The sequence below is a fragment of the Acomys russatus genome, chromosome 9 (assembly GCF_903995435.1).
Source record: "Acomys russatus chromosome 9, mAcoRus1.1, whole genome shotgun sequence".
Classification (NCBI taxonomy): Eukaryota; Metazoa; Chordata; class Mammalia; order Rodentia; family Muridae; genus Acomys; species Acomys russatus.
Window position 1 is genome coordinate 48,761,152 of NC_067145.1, and position 14,394 is coordinate 48,775,545.

Below are 14,394 nucleotides of genomic sequence, written 5' to 3' on the forward strand. Positions count from 1 at the left end.
GAGACTGGAAATTATGATGAGGGGCATCCTGGGGAGGCTCCCAGGAGCCTATGGGGATGACCCTAGCTGAGATTCCTAGCAGAAGGGGTTAAGGAGCCTTAAGACACCACCTCCTGTATCCAGGTGGGACTTCCAGTGGATGGAGAGGGATACCAATCTACCCATAAAACCTTCAACCCAAAATTGGTCTTGCCGACAAGATGTGTAGGGATTAAGATGGAACAGAGATTGAGGAAATGACAGATCAATGACTGGACCAACTTTACACCTACCTGATGGGAGAGAGCCAACCCTGGTCACTATTGATGATATCATGCTATGATGTCTCTTAGTCACTTCATCCAGCAACTAATAGAAATAGATGCAGGAACCCATAGTCAAACAATAGACAGAGCTCAGGGAGTTTTATTGAAGTGTGGAAGGAAGGATTGATAGAGCTAGAGGGGTCAAGGACATCACAGGAAGAACTACAGAGTAAAATCACCTGGTCTCTTGGGGGCAGGGGTGTAGGAGATGTGCAGTTTAGTCAACATATGGGTCCCCTCACAATGGGAGTAATGGCTGTCTCTGACTCTTTTGCCTGCCTCTGGATCCCTTTCCTCTAGTTGGGATGCCTTGTCAGGCCTCAATGGGAGAGCACGCACTTAGTCATACTGCAACTTCAGGTGCCTGGGAGGCTTGATACCTCTTGGGACCTCCCCTTCTCTGAGAAGGAGAAGGGAGAATGGGGTGGGGGTGGTTGTGTGAGCATAGGGCTGTGAGGAGAGGAAGGACGAGGCTGGGATCAGGCTGTAAAATGGTTAAATATTCTTCTATTAAAAACATGTAAATCTTAAAATTTGCAGGCAAATGGATGGACTAGAAATGATCATCCTGAGTAAGGTAACCCAGACCCAGAAAGACATGCATGGTATATACTCACTTATAAGAGGATATTAGCCACATAATAAAGGAAACCACACTATAATCAGACCTAAAGAAACTAAATAATAAGGAGGACCTTAGGGAGGATGCTTAATTCTCATTCAGAAGGACAAATAGAATAGACTCAGGAATCTGTTAAAGAGAAAGAACAGGTTGGGAGCCTACCACAGAGGTCCTATGAAAGATTCCGCCCAGCGGGGCATCCAAGCAGACCCTGAGACATACAGTCAAACTTCAGGGTGGAGTGCAGGGAGTCTTTTGGAAGAGTTTGGAGATAGAAGGACCTAGAGGGGATGGGAACTCTACAAGGAGACCAATGGAGTCAACAAATCCAGGCGGAGGAAGGGGTGGGGTGCTGCAGAGATTGATGCACCAACCAAGGACCATGTATGGTGAGGACGTAGATCCTCTGCTCAGATGTAGTAAATAAGCAGTAGAGTCTCCTTGTGGGTCCCACAATCTGGGGAGTAGGACCTGCTTCTGACATGGACTCTGGTGCCCATTGTTGATCACTTCCCCTGGATGGAGCGACCTTGCTAGGCCACAGAGGAAGAAGATACAGACAGTCCAGATGAGGCTTGACAAGCTGGGTCAGATGCTAGGGAAGGAGAGCTCCCCCCTTTATAAGGGAAGTGAGGGAGAGGGCTGAGGGAGGGAGGGTGGGGCTGGGAGGTGATGAGGGAGAGACTATAATAGAGATGTAAAGTGAACAAATTTAAAAATGTAAACAAATCACTAAACAAAAGAGACCAAAAACTTAAAAATATAAGATTCAAAATTCTTAAAAGAAAAATATACAGGTTCATAAAAATTAATTTGTCACTGATTTTTTTAGGATATGAAACTCAGGGGAAAGCAGAGTAATGTATATAAAGTGAACATAATCAAATTCTATCATTATATGCACAGGGGTGTACAGCTTTCATTCTCATCAAAGAAGTTTTATTTAGCATCAGATACAGATTATTACAAAAATATCCACCTAGTCAAACACAAAGAATGGATCATAGAGTTTTTCTGGGCTCCAAGTAATGTATCTATAATGCATCTCCAACTCCTAAGGTTTATGTGTCTCCTACTCCTAAGGCTCAGAGAGCATCCTAGAATAGGATCCCGGTAGGCAGGACGATTGCTACAAGACATTATCTTCTACATATTACAGGAAATCTGTACCCATTAAATCTCAACAATCTTCTCCCTAAAAAAAGCCCTGCAAAATGACAAAACCAGTTGACATGCTAACAAGATGAAGGTAATCTCATCAGGCCACACCCATAGATGAAGAGCTATAGGCAATTAGTAGTTGCTGGGAGAGAGGAAAATAGTCTTATCTAGGGATGAGCTCCTTTTAGTTTATCCAATCCTGAGTAGCCTGAAACACAAACACATATGAGCATCACCAAATGGACTCAAAAAGGTGTGTGTGTGTGTGTGTGTGTGTGTGTGTGTGTGTGTGTGTGTGTGTGTATTTGTGTGGGTATATGTATATGTATGTGTATGTATGTATAAAAATAATAACAGAAGTAGAAAGAGTCAATAATTTGAGAGGTCGCTGGGGATATGTGGACAGGTTAGAGAGGGGTTAAAAAAGTGCAAAAATGATGTAAAAGTAATACCAGTATATGAAATTCTCAAAAAAGTTAAATTAAAACCTGTAGCTTTATGGCCTGTATTGCCCTTGGCTGGTGCCCTACCCAGATCTAGCCAATGGACAGGACATTCTCCATAGTTGAGTGGATAGTGGGGTATGACTTTCACACGTACTCTGGTGCTTCATATTTGACCATGTCCCCTGGATGGAGAGACCTGGTGGTACTCAGAGGAAGAATAGCAGGCTACCAAGAAGAGACTTGATACCCTTTGAGCATATAAAGGGGGAGGAAGTCCCCCTCAGGAACAGTCATAGGGGAGGGGAGTAAGGGGAAAATGGGAGGGAGGAAAGAATGGGAGGATACAAGGGATGGGATAACCATTGAGGTGTAACAAGAATAAATTAATAAAAAAATATGTTATGAAAAAAAAATAAAATTTGATGCACTGAAAAAAAAACCTGTAGCTTTAGAAATTAAAAAAATAATCTTTGTGCAGACTTAACAGCAAGTCAATGGAATGGGAAAATATAGGCAATCCATGTGTATAAAACAGGCAGTATTCAGAACATATAAGGAATTCAAACAACTCAATAGAAGAAATAAGCAAAGAACTTGAATAAAAACTTTCAAAGAAGATACACAGATGACTAACAATAACAGGAGGTGTTTCCTAGGGCCACTCCTCTTTAGAATAAAGCCAGTGAAGCCTGCAAGGAGGCAGATTTGTATCTACAGACCAGCTCTTCTGTCAGTGTGTGTAGCTCCAGTGTGCTAACTGCTGGGGCACTTTCAACAACATTAATTATATTTACATAACTCTAAGCCTAGAAAATACAAAACCAGGTCACCTGTAGAGTCTGTGGACTTTTATGTCTAGTACTGATTTGTGAAATTATGCCTTCTCTTGTATGTTCACTCACATAGGCTAGAGACTACCCATTTCACTCTCTTCATCTGAGACACTAAGCTTTATCAACTTGACCCTATCAACCCTAGCTACCATCAAAGCCCTCTCTTTCAATATCATCATTCTAGAGACAAGAGTTAATGTTTGGATTTTCTAGAGATGCTAATATGTAATCTACAACAGCCAAACACTTTAAAAAATAATATATTTGTGAAAATAACACACGTAGGTGAGGATATGAGGAAATTACACTCTTTCTTTTGTTGGGTGATCATCTAAACTGGTGCAGCTACAGAGGAAAATAGTTTAACAATTCCTCGAAAAAATAACTGTCAAATTGTCATACTGGCACTGATGTCAGTATGGCACTGATGTACAGTAGCTAATGAATTCCTCTAAACAATGGCCTTCTCTCTGGCTTTTCTTCTCCCATTGTTACATGAGGCATATATTTTAAGAAAAATTATAGTCTTGAAAGGGACAAGCGATTACAAGGGAACTTCCAAAATGTGTGAGGTGAGGGCAGAAAAAATAATTCAAGAATCTGTGATATGTTGATTGGCAGGTGTGTGTGTAGAGGTTTAGGATTGGAAACCGGGCTTCTAGTCATCCCTTGGCATCCAGGAGGCACTGTTTCCGTGGATTCCCTGTGATGCCACAATTTGAAGATGCTCACGTACCTTACATAAAGTAACTCAACATTTGCATATAATCAACATACATCCCTCCTCTGTACTATCAGTCAATTGTAGCTCATTGATAAGACCAGAGGAAAAGATACCATATAAATAATTTGTACTCTGAACTGCTTAGAGAACAGTGACAAGAGAAATGCCCGTGTCCAGTAGAGACGGAATTCTTTTCCAGGTTCTCTGGCCTGTGGTTAACTGAAGCTACAGAGATGAAGAAATGCCTGTGTTCTCAACTGATTTGCCTTAGATTTTCATGGAAGTGGTACCTGAATTCAGCTTGATTTTTTTTTTCTTCTTTCCGCAGTCACCCCACTGAATTTGAGATCTCCAGCCTCCATGAGTTCTATTAACATAGTGAACCATGGGCAGTTGTCCAGTTCCCCCCAAATGCAGGAACATCTCTAGTTACAACTGCAGTCAGAGTCCCTTGAGGTTTCTACTCACTTGTTGCTATAGAAACTGACTGCAGGATCTAAAACCTTAGGAAAAATGCCTAAAGGTTTGAGACTTTGCCTCAGCTCCAAAAATAAACTTTCCCTGGCATAACCATGTAATTCTTTTAAGAATTAATTAATTAATTATTATAGAATACATGATATTCACTTAAAATGAAGTGCCTCTCTCCAAACTGCTGAAGAAGGTACTTGGAGGGCTCATTCCCTGTCACACCAAGGGACTTACTAAATGGAGAGAAACTGCATCTGAGAAACCCTGTGAACTCTCAATTCCGAGAATTTTCTCAGAAGGAAGTTTAGTTTCTCAGACAGAAAAGGATGAGTTTACAAAGCTGTCTCCATTTCCAATTACATCTAAACTTAAGTTAGTACCAAAGGGATGGATTAGTTTTCAACAGCTGCTATTAACAAATGACCACAACCTGGGTGCCTTGAAACAATAAAAAACGTCCTATCTTATAGTTTTGTAAGTCCCAATTTTAGCAAGAGTCTTGCCAGGCTAAGATTCTTCTGCCATCAGGGCTGGACTCCTTTATTAAGCTTTGGAAAAGAGTCAGTTTTCCTCTCATTTCCATCTTCTAGACTGGAGAGCACCCATGTTCCCTGGCTCTTGGCCTCTTCCTCTGTCCTTAAAGCCAGCAATGCTATATGTCTCTGACCTTCATTTCATCATTTGAGCTTTTTCCCCCTGATCATATCCAAGCCACAGTTTTCTAGTTTCAAGAGTCATCTTCAAACATTTAAAACTTAGTGACGTCTATAAGTCTCCTTTGGCAGTAGTTAACACAGTCCCAGGCTCCTCCGGACTAGGAGGACTTATGTGTATACAATTTCTATTGTGTGTATAAAAATTATTTCTCACAAAATATTTATAACATACTGGCAAGGATATGGAGAAAGAGGAACATTCCTCCATTGTTTGTGGGAGTAAAAACTTGTACAAACACTTGGAAAGTCAATGTGCTGCTTTCTCAGAAAATTGAGAATAGTTCTACTTGAAGACCCAGTGACACCACTTCTGTGCACATACCCAAAAGGTGCTCTACCATACAACAAGTAAATTTGCCTTGTTCATAATAAACAGAAACTTGAAAGAAGCTAGGTGTGCCTCAGCTGAAGAATGGATGAAGAAACTGTGGTACATTTACACAATGGAATACTACTCAGCTATTAAAAACAAGTGCATCATGGAATTTGCAGGCAAATGGAGGAAACTAGAAAAGATCATCCTGAGTGAGGTAACCCAGACCCAGAAAGGTACACATGATATATATTCACTTATAAGTGGATTTTAGCCATATAGTTAGGATAACCATACTACAATTCACAGACCCAAAGAAGCTAAGTAACAAGGAGGAACCAGGGGAGGATGCTTAAATATCACTAAGAAGGGGAACTAGAATAGACAGCGGAAGCAGATTAAGAGAGGGAACAAGGTAGGAGATGGACCATAGGAAGAAATGAGGGTGGGGATTAGACCTTGGGAGATCAGGGACAGGAGGATAGAGGGATTGCAGAGAAGAGGCAACCGTGGGCAGGTGCATCTCTGTGGCAAGCTGGAGAACCACGACAAGGTAGGTTGCTGGGAGAATATGTGGGTGACTATAGCTGAGACTCCTAGTAGCAGGAGTCTTGGAAATTGAAGAGGCTACCCTCTAAATAGACAGGTCTCCTAGTGGAGGGATCAAATACCAACCCACCCTCAAAAACTTCTGCCCAAACTTTACCCGGCCTATAAGATATGCAGGGATAAAAACAGAGCAGAGATTGAGGGAATGTCCAATCAATGTCTGGCCCAACTTAAGATCTACCCCATAGGATAGAAATAACCCCTGACACTATTAATGATACTATGCTGTGCTTACAGACAGGAACCTAGCATAGCTGTCCTCTGAGAGGCTCCACCCAGAAGAGGATAGAAATAGATGTTGAGACTCACAGTCAAACCTTGGAAGGAGCACAGGGAGTCTTGTGGAAGGACCCAAAGGGGACTGAAGCTACACACGAAGACCAACAAAGCCAGCTAACTAGGGCCCAGAAGGGCTTGCCGAGACTGAAGCACCAACCAAGGACCATGCATGGACTGGACCTAGGCCCCCTACACATATATAACCAGCCAACGGGCAGCTTGGTCATCATGTGGGTCCCCTTGCAAGGGGAAGGGGAGCTGTCTCTGATATGGATTCTGTTGCCTGCATTTCAATCACGTCCCCCTGCCCGGGGCTGCCTTGCCAGGCCACTTTGGAAGAGGAAGTGCTCAGTTCTAATGCAACTTGATCTACTGGGGTGGGTTGGGGGGGCTTTCCTCTTCTGAGGACAAAGGGAGGGAGATAAGGGGAAGAGGGAGGGAAAGAGGGTGGGTAGGACTGGGAGGAGAAGAGGGAGGAGGCTAAGATCAGGATATAAAGTGAATGAATAAGTAAATTGATTGATTGATTGATTGATTGATTGATAAGGAAAAAAGTCACTAGTACCTCACAAATCATCCACCCAGTTGTGGGCCAAGCATTTAATATATGAACCTGTCACACATACATCATATTCAAACCACATAAGGAATTAATTAAGTCGTGAGTGTGAGGTCATCACGGTAGAATTAGCACCACTGGAGGAGATGAGAGATTGGAATTCTCAAACTCCCACTCATTGCCCCACTGGTCCCCACACCAGGACTCAGCAAAAAGGTCACTGTCTGAAAACCAAAAAGAATGCTTTGACTGGGACCCAGTTGGCCAAAACCTTGATCTTGGACTTTCCAGTCTGTACAACTATGATAAGTAAGTTTCTGTTACTTAGTCTACATAGACTGTTGTGTTTTGTCACTGCAGCCTAAACTGACAAAGAAAATATTAAAATATATGTGTAGCAAATGATAGAAGCCCAGGCCTATGAAACAACACTGGCAGAATTAATTGAAGAAGAGGTTAAACCCACACACAGAAGCTTATAATTTATCATTAAGCCAGTGGGGGAAAATCAGTAATTAATTTGAAAATATGACCCATGTTATTATTAATCCAGTTGACTTAACCAGCACTCACACGTCTTCTCATATCTAACAACGAAAGATGCCATTCATCAAAATAGACTGTGGTACACAAGTCTCAACACACATCTGCACTAATATAAGAAAGCACACCTGCTCTAAATATCCCTTTGGCTAAATCAGCAACTGAATGACATTTAGATTTCAAACATTCCTTAGATCTAATATACTTCTACATAATCCATGCATCAAAAAGAAAACAAGACACATGGGAAATTTGAAAACAGTTCAAAGGAGCATCCTGAAATCACAAAATATACAGCAGTCAGTAAAGCAGTGCCTCTTGGGGGAAATGTATAGCTTTAAATGCTAATGGTAGAAAAGAAACTTTATTTTATTTTTTTAATTTATTCAGATTACATCTAAATCTTCATCTCCTTGCTTGTCTCCTCTTGTTTCTCCCTCCCTCCCTCTTTCACCCTATTCCCATCCCCTAGGTCTGTGACAGAAGGGGACCTCCTCCCCTACCATATGGTCACAGCCTATCACTTCTCATCTTGGTAGCCTTCCTATTCTTTCTCTGAGTGCCACCAGGCCTCCCTACCAAGAGGAAGTGGTCAAATATGGGGCACCAGAGTTCATGTCAGTCAGTCCCCACTATCTACACAACTGTCGATAATGTCCTGTCCCTTGGCTAGATATGAGTAGGGGTTAAATATTTACTGTATGTTTTGAAGATACTAAAAAAAAAAAAAAAAAAAAAAAAAAAAAAAAAAAAAGGATGGAAAGCAAATAAGTTGTTTAATAAAGCTTAAGTAGTATTCTATGGCAAAGTATGCAATAAGAAGTTGATAAAATGTCCTTTTGGCAAATTATTTTGGTAAATAATTTTTAGGATGAAGCTTATTATGTACAACTCTTATTTCCTTTCTTCTTTTTGCTATGTGAACATGTACAGGGTAAGTGCAGTAACTTCAGTTGCCTCTTCTGGCAAGTGACAGTGGCTGTACCTATTCAAACTTTCCTGTAAAACCTTAGTGAGATGCCGTGCTTTCGTAATTCTTTGGAGAAATTCTGAGTAAAAGTCCATAATTTCTAATGCTTAAAAAAAAAAAAAGAAAGAAAAGAAGCTTTAAAACCCACAACAGATACAGCATTCTGCCACAGAAGGAGGAGGGTGTGGGGAGAGGGAGGGAGGGTCAGGGAGAGAGAATAAAGGGGAAAACTAATCCCAGCACTTTGGAGAGACAGAGGCAGGCAGATCTCGGTGAGCTGGAGCCCAGCCTGGTCTACAAAGTGAGTCTAAGACAACCAAGGCTACACAGAGAAACCCTGTCTCGAAAAACAAAAAACAAAACGAACAAACAAACAAAAAGCATAAAGAAGGAAATACTAGAAATTACAGCGGAAGCAACAACAAGAGGACGCAAACTCCTGATACCTTGGAACTGTTAGTTTTTCCATTGTTTTGTTTGTGTCTCCTGTTGCAGTAAACTTAATACCAGGTCAGAGACTCTGGTCCTGGAGACTGTGCAGTGAGGACACAATAGATCGCAGTGAACTGGAAGCTCTGACTGAAAACTGAAAATTGAACATCTGGAGAATCCATAAAGAAGTTCAACCAACAAAGCAAGTTGCTATGGTGATGGGCGGACTTGCTGCTGATCACTGTAAGGAGCCAGGGCTGCTGCTGTGAAGAAGCTATCTAGAAACCCGGGAGAGTCCTTGGAGGCTCCCTTGGGAATCCCTGTCTAGCAGTAGCAAGCAGAGGAGCGGAAATGTCAAGGATAACGACAACAACTCAGACCTCTCAGCGATATGTGGATTGTGCCTAGTGTCCACGCTGGCTCGCGTGCTATGTGGAGACCAGGAGAAACATGTGTGTGCTGTGGTAGTCTAGGAACATAAGAAGCAAATAGGTCCTTAAGAGCAAAGTATTGCACTTTTCCGGGCTATTTTTGTGTAGAGCCTTTGTGGACGTTTTGGCTGGCTAGTACCAGAGAGAAACATTAGATACATGGAACTAGAAATTAAAATGATGATGCAGAAGAGGAAGTTGTTGCTGTTGCTTTTTGTTAAATTCATTTGTTTATTCATTCATTCATTCATTTTATATCTGGACCACAGCCCCTCCCTCCTCTCTTCCCAGTTCCACCCTCTCACCCTTTTCCCCCTTCCCATTCTCCTCAGAGAAGGGGAGCCTCCCCCCCCCCCAATGCAGTGTGGCACATCAAAACACATCATGGCTAAGCACATCCCCTTCCACTGAGGCCAGACAAGGCAGCCCAGTAAGGGGAAAATGATCTAAAAGCAGGCAACAGAGTCCATGTCAGAGATAGCTCCCATTCCACTTGCTAGGGGACCCACATCTAGACCAAGATGCCCATCAGTTACACATATGTGGGGGGCCCAGGTCCAGCCCACACATGCTCTTTGGTTGGTGTTTCAGTCTCTGTAAGCCCCTATAGGCCTAGGTTTGTGGACTCTGTTGGTCTTCTTGAGGAGTTCTTGTCCCCTCTAGGACTTTCTCTCCTCCCCCAACTCTTCCACAAGATGCCTCAAGCTCCACCTAAGGTTTAGCTGAGAGTTTTAGCATCTGTTTAGATCCGCTGCTGGGTGGAGCCTCTCAGAGGACAGCTATGCTAGGCTCTGTCTGCCAGCATAGCAGAGTATCATTACCAGTGTCAGGGACTGGCTCTCTCCCATGGGATAGGTCTCAAGTTGGGCCAGTCATTGGCTGGCCATTCCAGAAGGGAAAATTGTTAATGGATTTTGCTTGTGTCATTTCATACACTTCCCACCCCATCTCCTGTCCCACCATATAGCACAGACCCCGGAAGATCATGATTAGTTTTGCATAGTTCCTTGCCATTGGCCTACACTGCATTCCTCCCTTCTGTCTTGGGCTCCTGATGTCATGGCACTGGGCTTCCCATGGGAATATCTTTGTCGCTCAAGCACAGAAGGTGGAAAGAGCACGCCGATAGGAATATCTTTGGACAGTGGGGGAAAGACCCATAAATGTGACCTCTTCTTTCAAAGCCAAGGAGATAGCTCCATTGGTGAAGGGCTTGCCGCCAAGCATAGGACCCAACTGCTATCTCCAGCACCCATATAAAAAGTCAGGTACAGTGGCATGCATTTGTAATCCCAGAAGGTAAAGATAGGTAGGTCCCTGGGCTTGCTAGCCAATCAGCATAGCCTAACCAGTGAGCCATAATCCCAGTGAAAGACCCTGCTGCAAAAACAAGATGGACTCTTCCTGAGGAATAACACCTGAGATTGACCTCTGACCTTCAAAACACGCACGCGCGCGCGCACACACACACACACACACACACACACACACACACACACACACACACGGTGGGGATGGGCGGGGGCTCCTTTAATGAGGCAAAGAGCTATGAGGCAAGTTTTTAAGCCTCAGAAGGGTCTAGGTGATGAAACAGGCATAGTTGCTGTCACTGAGTTATCTGATTCTGCAGTTTTCTCCTCCTGCTCTTTTGTTCGTGTTATCCTCCCAAGTGAGCTGTTCTCATGTGCTTTGCCCTTACTTTGAGGAAAGCCCAGTTGGGACACTGATCTTCATACCAGTATATTGATTGTCCTGGCCGCACGGAGCTGTGGTGACTCCTCATTCTTTTAGAAAGGATTCAACGCAACTTGGGAGTCCATGGATTTGGAAAGGCCACCCCACTTGGGAGAATGAAGGCTGGCAGTTTTCCCTGGGGAAGACTTCCTTCCAACTTGACCTCATTGCTAATGGCCCCCTCTTGCCTACAGACTTTCCCTTTAGGAGGTCCATTTCTTTGAAACAAACAAACAAACCAAATATGTTGCTTATTTATTCACATTAAGTCTCCTCAGAAGGTGCCTGGTAAACATGAAGGATTAGCAAACTGCATTGCCCTAAGATGGTCCCTCTAGCCTTTAGTTACTTTCATTTATTTTCTTTGCTATTTCATGGTCTCTGAACCATGTTTTCCTCTTTTTAAATGACAGACTGTTTTCTTTGGCACAGTCCCAGAGCACAGAAACAGTTAAAGTCGCTGCTATGTGAAAGATCTGTATTTGTTTAGAATTTACTCCCAAGGCCGTGAGAGCAAGCGACCTGGATTTTAGAAGCAGCCCCAGGAAATTCACAAGATTTTCTTTCCTGTCTTCTTGCCAGGGTGCTGGCTTTCCTTTGGCCAATGGCAAGTTGCAAGATGGGTCAAAATTTATGCTAGCTGGGCTCCTCTAGGATATCAGCTGTCTTGCTTTCTCTCTTACCCCTATGGGATACACAGCAGAAACAGTGCCGGGTAAATGACAGCATTAGCTAAGGCTTCCACATGATAAATGGGGCAGATAATCTTCCCAGATCTATTTTGGAGGTACATATAACCTAGCAAAGAAAAGGACTGACTCTGCATGCACACATCCATCAGGCTACAAATAGCACTCCAGTCTCATTTAAAAAATTAAAAAATAAATAAACTTTAAAAGAACACTATGACTGCCCTCAACTGACCCATAAAGGACAAAAGAGGAGAAAGCTGAAACAGGGGGCTCAGAAGTGAACTTGAAGACTGACAAAGATATTTGAACAGTGGGTAACTCGCATTAATTAACGGGGAGTAGCTGTGTGGTCTCCAACTTACAAAAGGTTAGGAATCCCAATTCCTTGCCTCGGAAGGAATACAGAAGTAACACTGACCTTGGGTTGGAAGACAGAGGTCAGAGGTAGAATTTGATCTGCTTTTAGCTTCATTATCAACATTCAAATGTTTCGTTAGCATGGAAAATAATGTTTAAAAACATTTGTAAACACAGAGCATCTTTGGTATTGACTTTGTCTATTTGGCTCTCGGTAATAAAGAAAAGCTTGGGGGTTCAAATGCTGGCTCCTACCATGGGCCCCCCTCTGAAATCTACCTTCGGTTTGCTCTGGTACTCTGTTTGCAGAAGCCCTACTTCTTGTTCTCTTACTCTTTTCTTAGGAAACAACTCTTTGTACCTATTTCCTGGGCAGTAAATAACTGGGTTCTGTGGCATCGTTAGTCAATCCCTAAGGATATCTTCAACAAATTACCTTCAAGACTGTTTATTTTGCTTTAACTTCTCTAGGATACAGGGGATAAACAGAGTTTGCTTTTGTTCAGGCTGACTTACCCATTCATTTCATTTTTCTTTGCTGTCTTCTACCTATCAAGAAGGATTGATAATTGAGCTTTTGCTCTGAAGGCTTTTGTTTTGGTTTTGAGACAAAGCCTGTAGCTTAGGCTGACCTCAACCTCTTTACAGAGCCAAGGATGAATCTTAAATCCTGGTTCTTTGGCCTCTGTCTCCTAAATGCTGGGATTTCAGGGGTGCACCACCATGCCTGGCTCATGGGGTTCTGGGAAATGAACTCAGGGCTCTGTGCATGCTAGTTAGATACTCAATCAACTAAGCTATGTCCCTAGTACCCTCCTAAAAATATGAAAATGTGAACACGTGCAACAGAAATTGGCTTTAAAGAAAAAGTGACCTATCTTATAGAGAACAGAATTATACAGGAAAGAAGGAAATAAAGAAAGGAAGATGGAAGGAAAGAAGGCAATAAGGAAGGAAAGAAGTGAAATTTCCTAGGTTCCATTTTTCCTGGTAAGGTTATGAAAAATGAACATTACTATGCAAATCTTCATTATTATTATCAAGAATCTCTTTAGGAAATATGTTGATTAAAGTATAACAGTTGTGAATCTAATGACAAAATTTTAGTTGAACTTTTGTGCATTTTATAGGCAGAATGACTGAGATTACTTCCCTTTTCAGCTGCACGTCTAGGCATTTAGTACAGACACAAAGTTGGAACAGCATGATCTGTTGCCCAGTTTGGGATTATGATAATGGACACCTTTCTCTCCCATTGCTTTCATCATCATCATCACCACCACCACTACCACCACAGTCGTCGTCGTCGTCGTCGTGGTCATCATCATCATCATTATCATCATCATCTCTCTGTGTAGCGTTTGCTGTCCTAGACTCATTTTGTAGACCAGGCTGGCCTCAAACTCACAGATATCCACATGCCTCTGCCTCCCTGAGTGCTGGAAGTAAAGGCGTGCATCACCACACCCAGCTTACTTCCATTATTTTCATCAGCATTTTGTGAGTCTTGAGTTATGTTCCTTCTGCCCACAATTATTTTCTTAGATTCTAGAATACTTATTTTTCTACATTCTATTTACATCCTTCAAGTCCTACCACTCCCCCATTTTAATTTACTTTCCCCCTCATTTTCAGTCGGTTTTTACATTTCTGGTGTCAGGAAAACCAAATAGAAAATTCATAAACCTTACCATTCCCACCAATGATAAATATAAGAACATTCCAGCAGTCACTGTTAAAATCCAATCTTGGACACGTGGATCAGCAGACACTGAGAGGCCGATGTACAGCCCTACGAAGGCCGTCAGGGCACTTATAAAATTCATCAGGATAGCAGTCCTGACCGAGAGCCCTGAGCTTAAGAGTACTGCAAAGTCGCCTGGAGTTTGGGGTAGGGGGAGGGGCAAGAGAAAATGTCATCATCACTTATTTGAAGATGCTTTTGATAAATTCATGTTTGTTTTGAATTCCAGCAAATGGACCTGGTTTGAGTAGTACAGATGAAAGATCAGTTAGTTAGGCACATCTACCTACATCTCTGGGGCTCACTATAGCCCGTCTGGGGAGGTCTGTGGCATGTTTTTTAGCCCTGATACCCTATGGTATTTTCAACTCAGATAAATGCAAAACAAAGGCATCCTCCATCCCACAATTTCTTGGCTCATTTCTTTTGTTGCTTTGCCAGGATAATTGTGAA

At 42.5% G+C, this 14,394-nt stretch overlaps 1 protein-coding gene across 1 annotated transcript in view; it reads right to left on the minus strand.

The window, feature by feature from the left end:
* Nucleotides 1-14,394, minus strand: part of Slc39a12 (solute carrier family 39 member 12) — a 91,671-nt gene that overhangs the window by 12,279 nt on the left and 64,998 nt on the right. Inside the window, exon 12 of the mRNA XM_051151296.1 lies at nt 13,889-14,076. Coding sequence (XP_051007253.1) covers nt 13,889-14,076 — 188 coding nt within the window. The remainder of the gene's footprint in view (nt 1-13,888; nt 14,077-14,394) is intronic.